Genomic DNA, 18327 nt, shown 5'->3' with positions numbered 1-18327 from the left:
ATGGAAGCAACCTAAGTGTCCACTGACAGATGAATGGATAAAGAAGATGTGGCACATATATACAGTGGAATATTACTCAGCCGTAAAAAAAGGGAAATTGAGTTATTTGTAGTGAGGTGGATGGACCTAGAGTGTGTCATACAGAGTGAAGTAAGTCAGAAAGAGAAAAACAAATACCGTATGCTAACACATATATATAGAATCTAAGGGGGGAAAAATGGTTCTGAAGAACCTAGGGGTAGGACAGGAATAAGGACGCAGATGTAGAGAACGGACTTGAGGACACGGGGAGGGGGAAGGGTAAGCTGGGACGAAGTGAGAGAGTGGCATGGACATATATACACTATCAAACGTAAAATCGATAGCTAGTGGGAAGCAGCCACATAGCACAGGGAGGGCAGCTTGGTGCTTTGTGACCACCTAGAGGGGTGGGATAGGGAGGGTGGGAGGGAGACGCAAGAGGGAGGGGATATGGAGATATATGTATATGTATAGCTGATTCACTTTGTTATACAGCAGAAACCAACATAACATTGTAAAGCAATTATACTCCAATAAAGATGTTAAAAAAGAAATCCCCTTCCTCAGATTGGGGGGGGGGGGCTGAGAAGCAAAACCAAAAAAACTGCAAACTAGATACAAGATTAGAACACCTGGTTTATTGGGGAAAATTCATAATGAAAACTGCAACTGCTTATTTTTACAACTTATAAGATAATAATTTGATACATAAAATGAATTGGTTTTCATTACATAAGTACAAATATTAAAAAAAAAATCCATGTGATATATCATATTTGCCATTCAGAGAAATCCCACATCCCTGAATTCTCCTGTTGCATGTTTTACCTCAGATATTTTTAATCTGTTTACCAAGGGAAACCAGGTTTTTAACCGTATTTGAGTTTTTGATTACAGCTGCAATCTATCAGAAGCTGTGTCTACACGATTAGAGCCTGGTCAAGCCTAAGGCGAAAAATTCAAGCCATTTCTTCTCTTTAGGCTGTTTTCACGTTACTTTGTGATGGGAATGGCCCTCCTAATGGTTTACTAAACAACCTAATCCCACCTAGAGGTTACGAAGAATTAGACCAATCCACCTTTTAATCCAGTCTACCCTAGTCTAGAACATATAGACACCAAACAGCGCAGAATTATTAGTAGCACTTTACCACACCCCAACCCTACAAACCACTTTAAAAGAGAAAATTTCATCTTAAGATTTCACTACTTAAGGAGGTCTTACTACTGCAACAGGCTTTGGCTATGAAAGAATACTTTCCTAGATGCCATATCAAGTTAACGGGAAGCTTAGCCCCAAATCAGTTATTCATGATGTTAATTAGAAATCCTCACAAATGATATGCATTTAGGAAATGATTTGGCTTCTTTAAATAGCTGAAGGTTTGAAAAAATATTTATTTTTTGCATTTCTTTTAGAATATTTGGTCACTGGCAATTTTTACCAATATCTTCCTCTTCTCCTTAGTCCTTAATAGACCCCGTTCATTCCATCTGGGAAAAACAGAAACCTGATCAGATTACTCAAATCTCTGAAGCCTTCTCATTTTTACCTTATAAATTACGTAAGTTTCCTTCTCATATTCTTTTACAAATGCAATATAAATGGTATGGCTAGATATAAGGAAACACTGGCATATTAGTAATTAGGTAATTAGTTAAAAGAAGTCTTGTTTAACTCTACAAATCACAGATAAAAGATGAATATGAAACTCTAAAACTATTTAAGAAATATCCTCTCCCAAAGTATTGTAGCATTTTGACTATAGTTTAATGATATGAACACTGCCCCAAACATAGGTTCAGAGTATTCCGGGGGAAACAGTTTCTTTCTCTGGAGTCCATCTCAGCAGCAGTGATGTTCTTCTGCTCATTCCTCACCTTAGGGAGATGTGTAGAAGTACCTCGGCTTGGCATTGCCCAGCAGGTCATCTGCATAGTTGGGGAGGCAACAGAAGAAGAAGGCACAGCCAATCAGGATAATCGTGGCCGCCCACCCAAAGCCGTAGGCCCAGTTATAGATGTAGATGCCACCAGCGCTGTGAGCCAAGTTAAAGGTCTCGTTGTACTTCACAGGGTAAATTACCAGGGCGATGATCTGGAACACAGCTAAAAGGAAGGAAAAAAAAATACAAAGTATGAATGTATGAATGAATGAATGCATGGTAACAACAGATTATTTCCTCTTCCACAACATTTTTGCCTTAAAATAAGTATTAAATCCACCTAAATAATGCTGATAAAAGGGGCTGGGGGAGTCTAGTTAATCATAAGCCAAAAAAGATGACTGAATATTGTGTGTCAGAGATACCTGGCTGAGTAGAATACTGAGTATATGAAATACAGACAGAAAATTAGAGATTCATGTACCTATGTAAGCATTATACATACTAAAGTAAAACGTGCTGAATTGTGGTGTGCAACAGGAAGCAGGAGGGTAGAGGAGAGCCTACTTTTTCATCTTTGCTTTTCCTGTGCCAAACATAAGTTAATATTATCACTGTTAGCAAAATAAAACATATGTACATATACATATGTCTGTGTGTATGCACACACAGACACAGATAGAGGAATATTCATTCACTAAATAAATGACTAAATAAAACAATGAATCAATGATGCGAATGATCAATGGGAGAATCAGGAGAAAAGCCTGCAGAGGAAGGGGGAATCTGAAGAATAAATAGAAATGAAGAGATGGAGGAGAGGAAGAAGAGCATTCCAGCCTCTGGGGAAATAGAAGCAAAAGAGGGGAATAACCACAGTGCTTTAAAAAGTGAAAGGGGGGGGCTTCCCTGGTGGCGCAGTGGTTGAGAGTCCGCCTGCTGATGCAGGGGACACGGGTTCGTGCCCCGGTCCAAGAAGATCCCACATGCCGCGGAGCGGCTGGCCCGTGAGCCATGGCCACTGAGCCTGCGCGTCCGGAGCCTGTGCTCCGCAACGGGAGAGGCCACAACAGTGAGAGGCCTGCGTACCGCAAAAAAAAAAAAAAAAAAAAAAAACAAAAAACAAGTGAAAGGGAAGATACGGGAAGGAAAACATATGTCAAAAAAATTTCTAAACTCTTTGATATGAGTCACATTGTTACAATTATTATTAATCATGTATTAACAATTTACATTGCTTAAAAATAAAAGGAATTTATTAAATCTACTTTGTAGTCTTTTTCAATGAACATGCATACTTCTATAAAGCTCTAATGAGTATGCACATGCTATGCTATGCTATGCAATTTTTACCTAGTATTTAGTATATGCATTGCCATGACTTTGGGTATAAGCAGATTTTAGCTCTGTGACACTCAGACGCTACTCTTCGCAAAGAGGGATCAGCTGGCTGAGCTCCCAGGAGTACGTCAGGGAGTGAACAGTCCTCGCCACCACCTTTCTTTCACCTTAATGTTTTTCTACTAGCTCCACAGATATACCCTTAACTAGTTTTCTTTTTTTTTTTTAAATTACTAGAAAGGCTGTAGATGTTTCCACATCTTGATTTGTTGCTTCTATTTCCCAACTTAAAATGTTCTTCTTTGGCAACTTATGAAAGGCAATCTTAGTGCAGATCTTAAATATTTCTCTGGTTCCTGTCTACTTTATTTATTTATTTTTAAATATTTATTTATTTATTTATTTTGGCTGCACCAGATCTTAGTTGCGGCATGCAGGATCTTTTTTTGTTTTTTTTCAGTTGTGGCATGCAGACTCTTAGTTGTGGCATATGGTCTTCTTAGTTGCAACATGCGAACTCTTAGTTGCGGCACGCATGTGGGATCTAGTTCCCCCACCAAGGATCAAGCTCGGGCCCCCTGCACTGGGAGTTCAGAGTCTTACCCACTGGACCACGAGGGAAGTCCCACTTTCTGTCTACTTTAAATAACAAACTCTCACTAGTTAAGTTTGTCATTTTCTGCAAATCATTGTGTATGACACAAAAGGAACACTTCTCTGCATTTTTCTCTAATATGCCTAGTGATAAATGTTAAACATTGTTATTTACCCATTTTGGTTCATCACATAAAGTTCTTGTAATGGTTTGGATCAATTTTTACAAAATCTAAATTGTATTGGTGTTCAGTTATTCTGATTTTAACCCAATAATATACATCACATTAAAAAGAATTGTTATGAAATATATCTTAAAAATCAAGTAGGGCTTATTCAACATTATTACCACTAAAAATGTATTGAGATCTCTAGGCTTTTTATTTTTCTATTAAACATTTCCCATTCCACTTGTCCAACTTTGAAGAAGAGGAGAATTAAATTGTAAGATGAGAACACGGGGTTAAGCAGGACAGTTCAGCTGTTTATCTATCGAAACTCACCAGAACGAGTTTTTTTTACAATAACTCCTGCAAGCCTGTTAGCTAGAGATGGCGATTACTAGATCTTAATGTTTTAATGTTAAGGTGGACAGAAGAGTTTTACTACGATTTCTTTTAATTTTGGTAAAATATACTCAACATAATATTTATCATTTTAGCCATTTGCTAAGTGTTCGATTCAGTGGCATTAAATACATTCACAATGTTGTGTAATCATCACCACTATCCACACCTAAAACATTTTCAACATCTACAACATGTACCCGTTACCCCCTCCCCTCGGCTGCTGGTAACCTCCAATCGACTTTCTGTCTCTGTGAATTTGCTTATTCCAGGTACTTCATACAAGTGAAATCATAAAATATTCGTCCTTCTGTATCTACCTTATTTCTTTCAGCATAACGTTTTCAAGGTCCGTCCATGTTGTAGCTCACATCAAAATTTCATTCCTTTTTATGGTTGAATGATATTCCATTGTAGGTATAGACTACCTTTTGTTTATATATTTATCTGCTGCTGAACACTTGGGTTGTTTCCACCTTTTGGCTATTGTGAATAATGCTGCTATGAACATGGACGTACAAGTACCTATTCAAATCCCTGCTTTTGGTTCTTTTGGATATATACCTAGAAGTGGAATTGATGGGTCATAAAGGATTCTTCAATGAACGTTAATGTCATAGTGTTATTTCTAATGGTGATTTATATAGGCATCTACCTAGTCTTCTAAGACATGTGATAGGAAGCTACATCAAATTGTTTCTTTGATAAGGTCTTGTAAATTTGAACTACAAAACACCAAATAAAAGTGGAGGGGGGATTCAACAAGATTCTTCATATGTTTTGTGATTCCTAGCCATTTCTGATTCTAAAATATTATTCCAAAAGCAAAGTTTGAAACATGAGGAACACTCGAGTAAACTTTATTTTGAATCAAGAGACATGTTTAAATGTACAGGGGACGGTTAGACCTGCACTGGCTGGTTCTCGGAGGCTACCTCCTTCCTCCCAGCCAGGGCCTTTTTGCTCCTCACTTATCCTGCCCTAGATCCTGCCATCACCTTCTTTGTACTCAGGGAACCCTGCGCACAGCAGTCCCACTCAGGCTCAGGCTTGATCCTATGGACCCCTCTAGTTACAAGGCTTCTGACTTGTTTCCAAAACCATATGCTCACTTTGTATTTATACCCCAGGTCTGTGGCTGGACTTCGGCATTTGTTCCATGAGCCTAAGTTAGTAGCTTGAGAAATGGACTATGGCCGCCTCACTTTGCCCTTATCAGCATCTTCTTCTTTCCCCTCCTCAGGAAATCCAGATTGGCATCTAAATCCAGCTCTGTGGCTGGGGTCCTGCTCCTTTGGCAGACTTCCCTACTGCCAGGTGCCCACCTAAAATTTCAAATAATTCTTGCCTCTAGATTCTTGCTAGTTCTGATATTCCCTTAATAAATGTTCTCTCCAAGCCCCACCCAGCTGCATAACTAAGTTTCCCATCCCCCGACCCTGGCTCTAAACTGCAAAGAGGCAATTCCAGATCTGGCCCCTCCCAGATCCCCCATCCCACTGCAGAAAACCTTCTGTGACCCACCACATCCTAGGACTGCAGAACGCCTTCAACAAGTGCAATGGTTCAGGGACATTCCAGTCCCCTCAGGCATGGGGCTCATGGGAGGCCAGCCTGGGACCACTATGGAGACACTGCACTTCCAGCCCTGGTCCCTCGGGGCAGGGGTGTCAAGGGCATGGGGTCATCTACGAGAGATACCAGCAGGTAGAGTGACAACCTTCCTCACTTGGATGGGGGATATGGAACGCTGTCTCAGGCAGAGGATAAAAGGGATCCAGCTCTTAAAATACATCTCTCCTCTGTTACTTCTGCCTTTGGTGACACATTTTCCGAGAACAGATCAGGAACTGTATTGTCAGAGATCTTTTTGTGGCGTGGACATTATTATATTGATGTCCCCTGCAGAGAGGAAGAAAGGATTGCTGGCGCACAGTCTTACCAGCCAGGGCCAGGAGGCTTCCAATCATTCTCAGGAAGACAAGCATTTGGGATCCGCAGAGGGCAAAGAAAGAGAGGATGAAAGAGATCACCAGGATGATGAAGCCACAGAGGAGCATGGCGGCAGCTGCCTTTCCCCACGCTATAACAAAGAAACAGCAATTAGTAAGACAGACAAGCCAAATTTAAAAGTTACTTATCAAAGCATCAATGGGTTTTTTTTTTCTTTCTACTAATTGTATTTGGGTGGAAGAACAGATTTTCTTGAGACAATACTTAAGCATCTCCATATTTTAAGGGAAGAATAGGCAATTCATAGGTAGGACATTAACATACTGATATGCAGTAATGCCTTATCCCCTCAGTTTTGGGGCAAATGTTTATACCTCCGAAATGAAAAGTAAACTACATCAAACTGTATCTCATTTAATAAACTGGCATATAAACAGGAATATTTAAAAGAGTCACTCAAGTTCTACTATAACATGACCACAATAAACAACATTTTTACTATGGAACAATCCAAATTACAATCTCTTCAGGAACTGTTTCAAATACCTTTAAAAAGATCTTTTTTCCATATTAAGGTTTGGTCCCATGCAAAAATAATTACTGAAAACTCATAGTACGTATGACTAGACAGAGATATAAAATAAAACAATTTAATTGTAAAGTAGCTAGCTGTGCTTTTTATAACAAGTTTAGGTGCAAACAACATTTCTAAATTTTAACTTGTGAAGTATTCAGAACTTATTGCACAATAATTCTCAATTATTGACATGGGCCCTAAAAACAATAAGGATGAGGTGGAAATTGAGTTCTAGATTTGAAGATCTACATGGGCAGCTCTAGCCCTGGGTCATTCTGCTCTGCCCCTGTGGGAAGAGAAGAGTCATGACTCCCAAGCTAAGGATTCCAGCCAATCATTCTTATTGTTCAAACCGCACTGATTTGTAAAATCTCTTCCCACACAACCTTCTCTCTAGAGGTAGTAACTGACATGTAGGAAGTAATCGCTCTGTGCCAGGCACTGGGCTAGGAACCCGCCGTGCCTTAGCAACCTGAATCCTCACAATAACTTTTTAAGGTTCACACTCTGTTATCATTTCTATTTTAGAAGTGAGATTATACTAAGCCTTGGAGAGTCCAGATAACCTGCCCAGAGCCACACAGCTGGCAGCCAAGTTTGATTTCCAGACTGTCTGAATCCAGAACAGCACTCTTTTTTCTTTTTTTTTTTAAGATATAAGTTACATACTAGAAAATTCATCCATTTAAAGCGTACAATTCTGTAGTTTTCACTCCATTCACAGGGTTGTGCAACCATCACCACTTTCAATTCCAAAATTTTCATCACCCCAAAGAGAAACCCCACGTCCGTTAGCAGTGCCCTTCTCCTCCCCGCTTCCTTCACCTTCTGATCTACTTTCTGCCTCTATAAATTTGCTTATTCTGGACATTTCATATAAACGGAATTATATACTATGTGGCCTTTGTGACTGTCTTACGCTTTCACTTAGCATAATGTCTTCAAGGTTCACCCGTGTTGGAACAGCATGGATTAGGACTGCTTTTCTGTTTGTTTTTTGCTTTTTGTTTGTTTTTTTTTGCGGTACGCGGGCCTCTCACTGTTGTGGCCTCTCCCGTTGCAGAGCACAGGCTCCAGACGCGCAGGCTCAGCGGCCATGGCTCACGGGCCCAGCCGCTCCGCGGCATGTGGGATCTTCCCAGACCGGGGCACGAACCCGTGTCCCCTGCATCGGCAGGCGGACTCTCAACCACCGCGCCACCAGGGAAGCCCTGCATTCCTTTTTATGACCAATAATTATTCTATTGTATGGATAGCCCACATTATGTTTACCCACTCATTCACTAATGGATGAACATGCACCCTTAACCTATTTTTCTTTATTGCATTTGAAAAGGAGAGCTGCGTGTACCTCGGCACTGGTTTTACTCCAGCTTTAACCGAGCTTGGCTGGCAAACAAATCCTGACTTAATTTGGGGTCATTGGACTGGTCAGTGTTAGACAAAGTTAAGGACTAGCAGAAAGAACAAGGGCTTGGGAGCCAGCTTGCCCTCGTGTATACCCTGCCTCTATTACCTATTAGCCACTGTCAGTCTGCTCCTCTGTTAACCAAGGCTAAAATGCCTTCTTTCAAGATTACGGTGAGGATGAGAGCTCTTGTGTGAAAAGTCATGGAGCTATTAATTCTCCAGCCCTCTCTGTTCAAAAATGTCCTCATGTATTCCGATGACTTTCTCCAGTACCTCAAGTTTTCACTTTATTCAACGTTCTCAAGGTTCTACACTGTCACATGAAGACTCCTCCTCAGTTCTCCACTGCATGTTTACATCTTCAACTGTTAGAGACAAACCTGGGCTGAGCTCCTCTGTTCCCTTCTCTAGCCTCCACACTCCCTCCAAATCTTCATCTAGATTCAGGGATGACTGGGGTATAATAGGTAATTAAGGAAACAACACATGCTCAATGTTTTTTACATGCTCAAATACCATGTTTTCACACAAATTACCCCTTAGTGGCACTGGTCAGGATGGCGTCATGACAGTACCTGAGTGGGCCTAGTTATATGTTTATAACTTTTATTACTTTCCTCCACGTCTTGCTCTCTTCCCGTGAGATCAGTAAGACCAAGGTAAAATAGAAATGTTTTATTTTAAAATAGACATGAATAAAGCCAAAATGTGAGATTAAGTCTCTTTTCTCACTTTTGCCTTGTCCTTCGAGTAAGGTAACTTTCCAGAGAAAACGGACCATGCTTTGGAAAGAACATTAATTAATCAGACCACTTCGAAGTCTAGCCCATAAACCACTGACTCAAAATCATCAGTGGTACTTATAAAAAGTATGGATTCCAGGCTTCCCTGGTGGCGCAGTGGTTGAGAGTCCGCCTGCCGATGCAGGGGACGCGGGTTCGTGCCCCGGTCCGGGAAGATCCCACGAGCCGCGGAGCGGCTGGGCCCGTGAGCCATGGCCGCTGGGCCTGCGCGTCCGGAGCCTGTGGTCCGCAAAGGGAGAGGCCACAACAGTGAGAGGCCCGCGTACCGCAAAAAAAAAAAAAAAAAAAGTATGGATTCCTACGCATCCCTCCAGACATACTGAATCAGAGTTGGAAAGGAATCTGCATTTTACTGGTATTTCTTACATTTATACTAAAGTTTGAGACCAACTAAGAGAGATGATTAATCTTCTTATAAAAATAGCTGGAGCATGTAACTTTCAGTATGTAACCCACTGTCAATTACAGTCTCATGTCTGTAGATTTTTGCATGGCTACTGCCAATCATTAAATTCAATTAAATTAAATTCCAATAAGCAGACACTGAGTTTTCCTTTTAAGGTGAGTTCACATGTTTGAAACTGTTCAATGAAAAGGCAACACAGCTATATAAGCCATACAGAGGAATGCAAACAGGAAGATCAGTTGTATAGCAGAATGTGAGTTTTCAATGAAAACAGGAGAAGCATCCTAACAGGGAACATATTTAGTAATCAAACTTTGACAATCACAGATTAAGGTTTTTAAAGTATAGCTAAATAAATTATGTATGATGTTGCTACAAAGAGTAACATCAATCATTTTGCCTGTTTATTTGAGGAAGATTAATACAAAGTTAGATTATTGCTATTACTGCTTCCACTGACATTACCGCTGAGGTGTAATTTACATTTAGTTTCAGGTACTTGAAAGGAATTAAATAAAAGAAATAGTAAGCCAATTCACCTAACCTAAAACCAACAGGTGAATGTAAATATGAACAGATCATTTTAAGAAATTTTCCTATGTTATGTTAAATCAACTCAATTAGCATCTTATTTAAAATGCTGAGTCTAAAGAAAATCAAAATGGAAAGTTAAGAAACAGTCTGTCTGGAGAAAGGCTGCCTTGGAAGTAGAACGTGTAAAACCTGGTCCTTGAGAGTGGAAACACCCACACTGATTCACTTAACTATCATTTAAGATGTGGCACATATATACAATGGAATATTACTCAGCCATAAAAAGAAACGAAATTGAGCTATTTGTAATGAGGTGGACAGACCTAGAGTCTGTCATACAGAGTGAAGAAAGTCAGAAAGAGAAAGACAAATACCGTATGGTAACACATATATATGGAATTTAAGAAAAAAATAATGTCATGAAGAACCTAGGGGTAAGACAGGAATAAAGATACAGACCTACTAGAGAATGGACTTGAGGATATGGGGAGGGGGAGGGGTAAACTGTGACAAAGAGAGAGAGGGGCATGGATATATATACACTACCAAACGTAAGGTAGATAGCTAGTGGGAAGCGGCCGCATAGCACAGGGAGATCAGCTCGGTGCTTTGTAACCGCCTGGAGGGGTGGGATAGGGAGGGTGGGAGGGAGGGAGACGCAAGAGGGAAGAGATATGGGAACATATGTATATGTATAACTGATTCACTTTGTTATAAAGCAGAAACTAACACACCATTGTAAAGCAATTATACTCCAAAAAAAGATGTAAAAAAAAAAATTACAATGAGGTATCAACTAAAAAAAAAAAAAAAAAAAAAGATACAAATCTTGACATGGTTTTGAAGGTCCTGACTGATGGATAACAAGGAAGGCAATCTGCTGCCTCATGTCAATGACTATTTTGTTGTAAGATGATGAGATGGATCCTACCAGGTCTGAGCAGGGTCCTTCCAGCCCAATATTCTGCCTGAGAAGGGAACCAACAGCCATGTAGACTAACAACATGGCAATTCTCCATGACATACATTTTGAAAACTTAAGGTAAATCTGTAGGCTAAGTGCCTTTGGTCTCCCTTAATCACCCAGAATGAGTCTAATATCTATAAATTTACCCAACCCTTTGGGAACTATATATTTTTATATTATACCTTGGTCTAAATTGTACCCTATTTACCAGCCTCAATGGAAAAACATCAATTTGTAAAACTTATCTTGAAGCTACTTCTTTCATGATTCAACATCAACAGATGGTCCTCAGGTCTTTGACGACAGTCCATCTTCATCTATTCTGAAGACAAGTCTGTCCTTCGTTAATATTTTATACACTAAATTTCTGCCTTTCCTAATCCACATTTTACTGGTATTTCTTACATCCATACTAAAATCTGAGAATAGCTAAGATAGATGATTAATCTCCTTATAAAAACAGATTGCAGCACTGCCAAAAAGGAGTGTGTAACTTTCAGTATGTGACCTACGGTCAATTATAGTCTCATTTCTATAGATTTTTTTCATGGTTACTGCCAATCATTAAATTCAATTAAATACTATCATTAAATTCAAATAAGCAGAATGTGTGTGTGTGTGTGTGTGTGTGTGTAGGGGATTGGGGAAGGATTGTCATTGTCAATTAGCTTTCTCTGAATTGAGACCACAAAAGCATGCTGCACTCCAGGTAAACAGAGTTTCTGCGCAGGAATGTTGTTTTTTGTTTTGTTTCCTTAAGGGAAGATAAATTTGGTGTTTCATATATATATATAATTTATTCTGTCCTAAGTTTATTTTCTAAGTACCACTTGAAGAAATTTATGTTATCAAAGAAACCAGCAACATTATAAATCCACTTTTAGATAAGATTCACTAAAGATCCAGTTAGGTAATGAAGGGCCTATCAGATTTTGCTATTGCTTGCAAAGGTTCAACATTAAGTCAACAACATGGAAACCATTCACTGGTTACTAATGAAATTCTGAGTTTCTTCTAAAAAATGTTTTTAAGTTTTTTGTGTGAGGGATAATGCTATACGTTTTTCCAGAGATTATATACTAAAACATGATGTTACAAGGCAAATACAGCTGGGAAAAGACCAGTAAGATCGACTGAGAAGAAAAGAGCAATAAAAGTAAAAATAAATAAATACCTTGAATATCAAGCTAGAAAACGTAAATCAAAGTTAAGTTTATGAAAAAAAATAAATAAATAAACTTTTATTTTAAGACAAGGCGAGCACTACTGCTATATCGTGGGTGACATTTTGGAGACTGTCATTACTTTTTCAACCCAAATTAGTATTTCTTTTAATGGATTTGCTGCATTCTTCAGTAGCTTTACATGTGGGCACCAAACATTGACCAAAACAGTCTGTGGCCTAGCCCCTTACTCAGTGCCCTGCAGATTCCAAATTGTCACCCAACTAGAGTAGAGGATGGTTCCTTTCCAGAACAAAGGATTTATCTATGAACAATACAGAAAGCCCTACCCATTAATACAAGATTTTGTCAGATTCCTTCCTATTGTTTCTATAAAGTTCTTTATGTCATACACAAGCAGAACTGAAAATTGGACAAGACCATAATTGAAAAAATAAAAAAGATGCTATCTTGTGACCACCTAGAGGGGTGGGATAGGGAGGATGGGAGGGAGATGCAAGAGGGAGGAGATATGGGGCTATATGTATATGTATAGCTGATTCACTTTGTTATAAAGCAGAAACTAACACACCATTGTAAAGCAATTATACTCCAATAAAAAAAAATATATATATATATATATATATATCCTCCAGGTTCAAAAAAAAAAAGATGCTATCTACAGATAAATACAAACATGGGTAGATGATATATTCAAAAAGACTGTTGCATAGTCAATGAGGAGATCTGCAGTAATACAGGCCAGTGCTTCTGAAACTTAAAAGTGCTCACGAATCCCCTGGGGACCTTGTTAAAATACAGATTCCGATTCAGTAGGTGAGGCCTGAGGTGCTGAGTATCCAGTAACCTCCCAGATAATACTGATGCTGCTGGTCCGTAACACACGAGTAGCAAAAATCTGGAGGATGACTCAGGAAAGCCTCCAAAAAATCGACACAGGAAGAATGATTCTGCAGAAGGTTTGGAAGGCAGGAAAGGAATGGCTTAAAGGAAGAATGATGCCGGGGTCTCTGGGGAGAAATTCCACAGTAGGTGTGAGATTCCTTACATGCTCTACATTTTCCCCTGAAACTGAGCCAGATGATAACCCTTTCCCATTGGTTTTTATGGAACTTTACCCCTTTATGGCCTTCTTTTAAAGTCTGAGTGGGGAAACCATCCTACACGGGAAGATGGGAAAATACAGGAAATTCTGTGTGAACTCAGACAAAATAACTAGCAGCAAATTTGGAATCTACCCTCAAATGTTTGAAAATCTGTCCGTTGGAAGAAGGCTGAAAAGAAGAATTTACAGAGAAGCACATTTCACCTCTTGTCAGTGTAAGAGAGGTACTTTTAAACAAATAGCATCGTGGAGAAAATTAAGTTGCTGAACAACGGGAAGAAGTTCAGATCAGCCATGGGCGATGCTGATAGGTGGGCTTTGGAGAAAGCTTGAGTAGGCTCACTATTCATCCCTCCTAGATCTAATAGTGTAGGAGTCTCTGGCCATTTACAAGGAGAAAAGACAAATCAGGAATTGAGGCTCTCTGGTAGTGCTAAGCGCAGCAAATGTGGAGTAAACTGGTCAAGATCACTGGTTCCTAGATGTCTAGATTTTATAAATCAACATATATATATATTTTTAATTATGAAAATCAATTGAGAGTGTCCAACTTTTTGTTTTACTATGTACGAATGTGAACACATGCCCGCAAAGATTAATCTATCTACTAATGCCTAATTTCATAAAATAAGAACATTTGAATACGTGACCCTGCCCCTCTGCAAAAAAGCCACAAGAACATAATCTCAAAATGAAATCCTTTAAGTTGAATTTAGGCTGATGTAAAACTATTAACTTCATACTTACTGATATTTTTCTCATTTCTCGTACATTTAAGAACCATAGGGCTAGATGATCTAAAAATATTTCCTGTATTAACCTGATTCTTTGACTTATCCAAGGCTGATTTCATGTAAAAAACATTCAATGTGGTATCTTTGGTAAAAATGAGGCTCTGCACTTCTGAGTTCAGATCCAAGGCAAAGGCTCTCCAATGCTGCCACACTGACTCCCCGCCGTCATTCTTGGAGCGTAAATTCATCTCAGCTGTCCCTGTAATTTATGCATAAACTTATCTTCGTTAGTCTCTACCCTGACAAGTCAGAGCTTGCTTAGGACTTGAAATCTACATCTCTGATGCTGAAAATATCCTCCTGATGTACTCTTTCTTAAAACTGTAAAAGAAGGTGCCAGGAGTGCAAAAATACTATCTGTGAACATGGATTCAAATTTAATTTAGCATCTTCTTTTATTTATTTATTTTTGGCTGCGTTGGGTCTTCGTTGCTGTGCGCAGGCTTTCTCTCTAGTTGCAGTACGCAGGCTTCTCATTGCCGTGGCTTCTCTTGCTGTGGAGCACGGGCTCTAGGCACGCAGGCTTCTGTAGTTGTGGCCCACGGGCTTAGTTGCTCCGCGGCATGTGGGATCTTCCCGGACCAGGGCTCGAACCCGTGTCCCCTGCATTGGCAGGCGGATTCTTAACCACTGTGCCACCAGGGAAGTCCTAACTTTGCATTTTCTTTATACATGAAATTTGAATGATCATTTCAATGTTTAAATCTAGAGTTTTCTTTTCCAATTTTGAGGACTAGAAACCATGACTTTTTTAAAAATTCAAACAAGAATTTGTATTTATTTCGTTGTTACTATTATGTAAAAGAAAATATTCAGTGTTTAATTTGATTCATTAATGAGGAAAAATGAGGTGATATGGTAATCTGAAATTCTTTTAAAAAAGTTAATGACAGTGAAGAATATAACATTCTGCTTTTTACATAATTCTATGGAACTATTTACCTTTATAAAAAAGTCTCTATTATTTTATTATTGCTGATACCTGCCAGCAAAATGAACATATTGTTACAAATGTCAGCAAATAAAAGAGATAGTGAAGCACTTTGTAATAAACAGGTATACTTTCTCAATACTGTAGTTTACAGTGGTAAATCACAAGGTTTATTTTCTAGTACATAGCAAGAATTTTTTAAAAAGTGATTATACACACTTAATTCTCAATATTGAGATATCATTTTAATTAGAGCCATCAACCTTATTCCTTGTTGTGTTTGTACATACGTGGGAGTGTGTGGAAACTGCTTACTGTATTTTAGATAAAATATGACCTCACGTGAACATATTGTTTTTGGCAAGGCCTAACTGCAGCTATCTGAAAATCTCAAAAGTTCAGAGACGCCTAGATAATCAACCTACGGGATAGGAATACACAATTTCTACACCTGTGAGGCAAAACTAGCCAACAGTCCATGGCAGGAGACAGAGTGGAAGTATAATAATCACTCCAGCTCATCTTTGACTTCAATAGCCTGGGATGGACCTCTCCTGGTGAAATCATAGCTGTTTTCTCCTTCCCAAGGTCACCTAGTGACAGTGGGTGCCAGATTCATGATTTGATTCTAGGGTTTGAGCAAAAGCCACGTCTAACACATCCTTGGCACTTGACTATCTTTGCAAAGGTCACCAGAATAACCAAATTGGAATGTGAAAGCCACCGACCACTTATGAAAATCATTCTAGCTGCATCACAGAGGCAGTACTAGATTCCTCAAGGCTCACTTGGAAAACCGAACTTTTCTAAAGACCAATTTCTATATCAAATTGAAACATCAACTGTACACTGACTGGATCTGTCTTTTCTCTACGATTAAAAAAAGTTAATGCTTTAGACTCCTGTCTAATTAAAAAATTAGAAAACAGAAACAAAACCTGCTTACTCGCTTCTATATCAAAGCACTCTATCAGCCTGAGGTTAGAAGAGCCACACCCTAGGAAGGTGAGTTCATCCTGCAAATCAAGAAAAATAAAAACTGCATTGTGTATTTTTCACAAGAGGGCTGTGGTCACAGCCAGAGCTGTGCAGGCCAGATCATGTCCCAGCAATAGTGCTGATCTAGGCTCTGCCTGCACCCTTCTCCCCGCGGCACACTAACCTCCTTAATTCATATGCCCAGGATCGCTGAATATTCTTTGGGTCTGTATTAGTCTTTGCAGTGAGATACGATTATCAAAGTTTGTTTAAAAACACACCTGTTTTAAGCAAGTCTATTAAATCCCCTACAAGATACTGAACTCTGTTGCATTTTAACCAGAAGATAGAGACATATTATTTCAAAGAAATTAATTCCCTTCGAAAACCTAAAAGACTTGGGGTAATACAAACCCTGGCAGGTGTGCTCTTTGCGCTTTAAGAGAGGAAAAACACAGACTTTAAGGAAAGTAGGAATTCCATTTAGCCTTTACATTTTATTACCTGCTAAGGAGAACCATGCCTCCTTTGGGGAGTAAATTTTTGGGGAGAACTTCCAAATAATTCCACAGTAGATACGATAAAGCACCAAGCCCCTGATACAGGGTCCCAGAAATAAACAGAGTTTGGTTTGAAGCCCTGGGCCACTTTGGAGGTGCGGGGCAAGTCAAAGGTCCTAGCAGAGAATGGGGAAAAAAAGCAGGGTAGCCTTCTTTCTCAGTTTTAAACTATTAAACTCAGTTGGTAAGGCTCCATTCAGTAGTAGTTGACTTTAAGCTTCTGATTATTCTCATACTTAAACCCTCCTCTCCGGAACCCCTCACACAATGCTAATCACGATAGACCCCGGCTGTTCTTCCCATCTACGAGAAAGCAGGGGGTGGTACCGGCCCAGAGCAAGCTCCTCTCCAGTCCCGCGTAATAGTAACAGGTAGTCCCTGAGGCTTCCTCCATGCTGGAAAAATAAAATACTCTATCTGCAGTATATTAAATTGTCAACTCTGCTTCATTTCGCTGGTGTAGAAGATGTGTTTGCTTTTTAGATTTCAAATCAGATTAAAATAAAGTTTTCTAAACAGCAATGCCAGGCCTAAGCCCAAAAGACACTCCCTCTAACAAGAATTAGCCTGCAGCATTAAACACTGCAGTATCTACTGAAATCTTCCCTGCTGAAACTTTGATTTAAAGGCCTTTTTTAAAGGAAGAAGAGCTGCTTTCACTTAGTTCAAGTTAAACGAATAATACAGCAACATTAGGGAAGGTACGCATTTTAAATACTTACATTTTAAAATATAAGCCATATTTCATATTTTAAGATATAAAATAGGTGGCGGACTGGGAAGAAATTTCAGTAGGTCTCCAAGAAAATATACTTTGTTCATTACATTTACTCATCAAACCCTTTTCAAATGGCTGAAATCATCTTTTGCTGTACCGACAGACCCTACGAATAAACGTAGCTTGAACTAGGGCCATTTTCTTCCAGTGTCGAGCCTGATTTTGGACACGGAAAGCTGCTACTGCTTTATTTTGCTCGGGTCGGATGTATGAACCTAGGCTCTAAAGAGAGATTTGTTGAATCACCCATTACCCCCGACCCTGTTCAGTCCCTTCTCGACCCTGTTTAGTCCATTCTCATAGGGCGACTTCCGCACTCCCAGGGCGCCGGCGCTCGCCCAGCAGCCGCCCGGAGGACTTCACGGAGGCGGCGGCACTCACCAAATTTCATGAGGCTGTCGCATTTGCCGTTGGGGTTACACCGCGACCACAGCGAGGAGTACTCTTCGGTACCGCTCAACTGTAGCCATCCGTGGCCGGCCAACGCGATGATGTCGAAAATGATGGCGCTGAACAGGAGCAGGGGCAGGATCCACCTGCAGCGCTCGCAGGCCAGGCCGCAGGCCAGCATCTCGACGGCGGTGGTGGAGAGGAGAGGAGCGCGTGGGGCTCGGACGCCGGCGGAGAGTGACCCTAGAGAGCCGGCAGCGCGACAAAAGGGAGCAGGCCTCGGGGAGGCGGCTCCTGGAGGACGCGGCTCGGGGCAGGCCTCGGGGGCGAGGCGCCCGCCCCACCTAGATTCCGGTGACTCAGAGCGCACCGCCCGGACCTGCCCGGCTGGCCCAGGCGCGCGCGGGGGAGGAGGGGCCGGGCTCGGGTTACACTGGGTGTGTGTGAGCTTACTCTGCCCGGAGAGACCTGGAGCCGCGGGGTCCCACTGCCTCGTTTCCCTCTCACTTGGTCCTCTCGCATCCAGTGCTTTTCTTCTCAGTGCTTCAA

General features: G+C 40.3%; 1 protein-coding gene across 2 annotated transcripts; it reads right to left on the bottom strand.

Annotated features, from left to right (window-relative positions):
- Positions 1-639: 639 nt before the first annotated feature.
- Positions 640-18056, bottom strand: PERP (p53 apoptosis effector related to PMP22). Of its 2 annotated transcripts, XM_067701954.1 has the most exons (4): positions 17770-18056; positions 6351-6491; positions 1903-2130; positions 640-1515 (listed from the first exon to the last, which is right to left on the bottom strand). In XM_067701954.1, exons 1-3 carry the CDS (start codon positions 17957-17959, stop codon positions 1904-1906), a joined length of 558 nt encoding a protein of 185 aa, XP_067558055.1. In that variant the 5' UTR covers positions 17960-18056; the 3' UTR covers positions 640-1515; position 1903. The 2 variants fall into 2 exon arrangements, with proteins under 2 accessions (XP_067558055.1, XP_067558053.1); XM_067701952.1 differs by having other exon boundaries at positions 640-2130; positions 17770-18054.
- Between the last annotated feature and the right edge of the window lie 271 nt (positions 18057-18327).

The sequence above is a fragment of the Pseudorca crassidens genome, chromosome 13 (genome assembly GCF_039906515.1).
Source record: "Pseudorca crassidens isolate mPseCra1 chromosome 13, mPseCra1.hap1, whole genome shotgun sequence".
Classification (NCBI taxonomy): Eukaryota; Metazoa; Chordata; class Mammalia; order Artiodactyla; family Delphinidae; genus Pseudorca; species Pseudorca crassidens.
Note: the sequence above shows the minus strand (reverse complement) of the source record. Positions and strands in the feature narration are given on the sequence as shown.

What these genes read in the sequence shown, in the direction of transcription:
- PERP (XM_067701954.1), bottom strand. Translation starts at nt 17,959, where the DNA reads ATGCTGGCCTGCGGCCTGGCCTGCGAGCGCTGCAGGTGGATCCTGCCC. An exon ending in CGACAGCCTCATGAAATTTG is followed by an intron (nt 6,492 to 17,769) that starts GTGAGTGCCGCC and finishes TCTTTGTTATAG; the next exon opens with CGTGGGGAAAGGCAGCTGCC. An exon ending in AAGCCTCCTGGCCCTGGCTG is followed by an intron (nt 2,131 to 6,350) that starts GTAAGACTGTGC and finishes CCTTCCTTTTAG; the next exon opens with CTGTGTTCCAGATCATCGCC.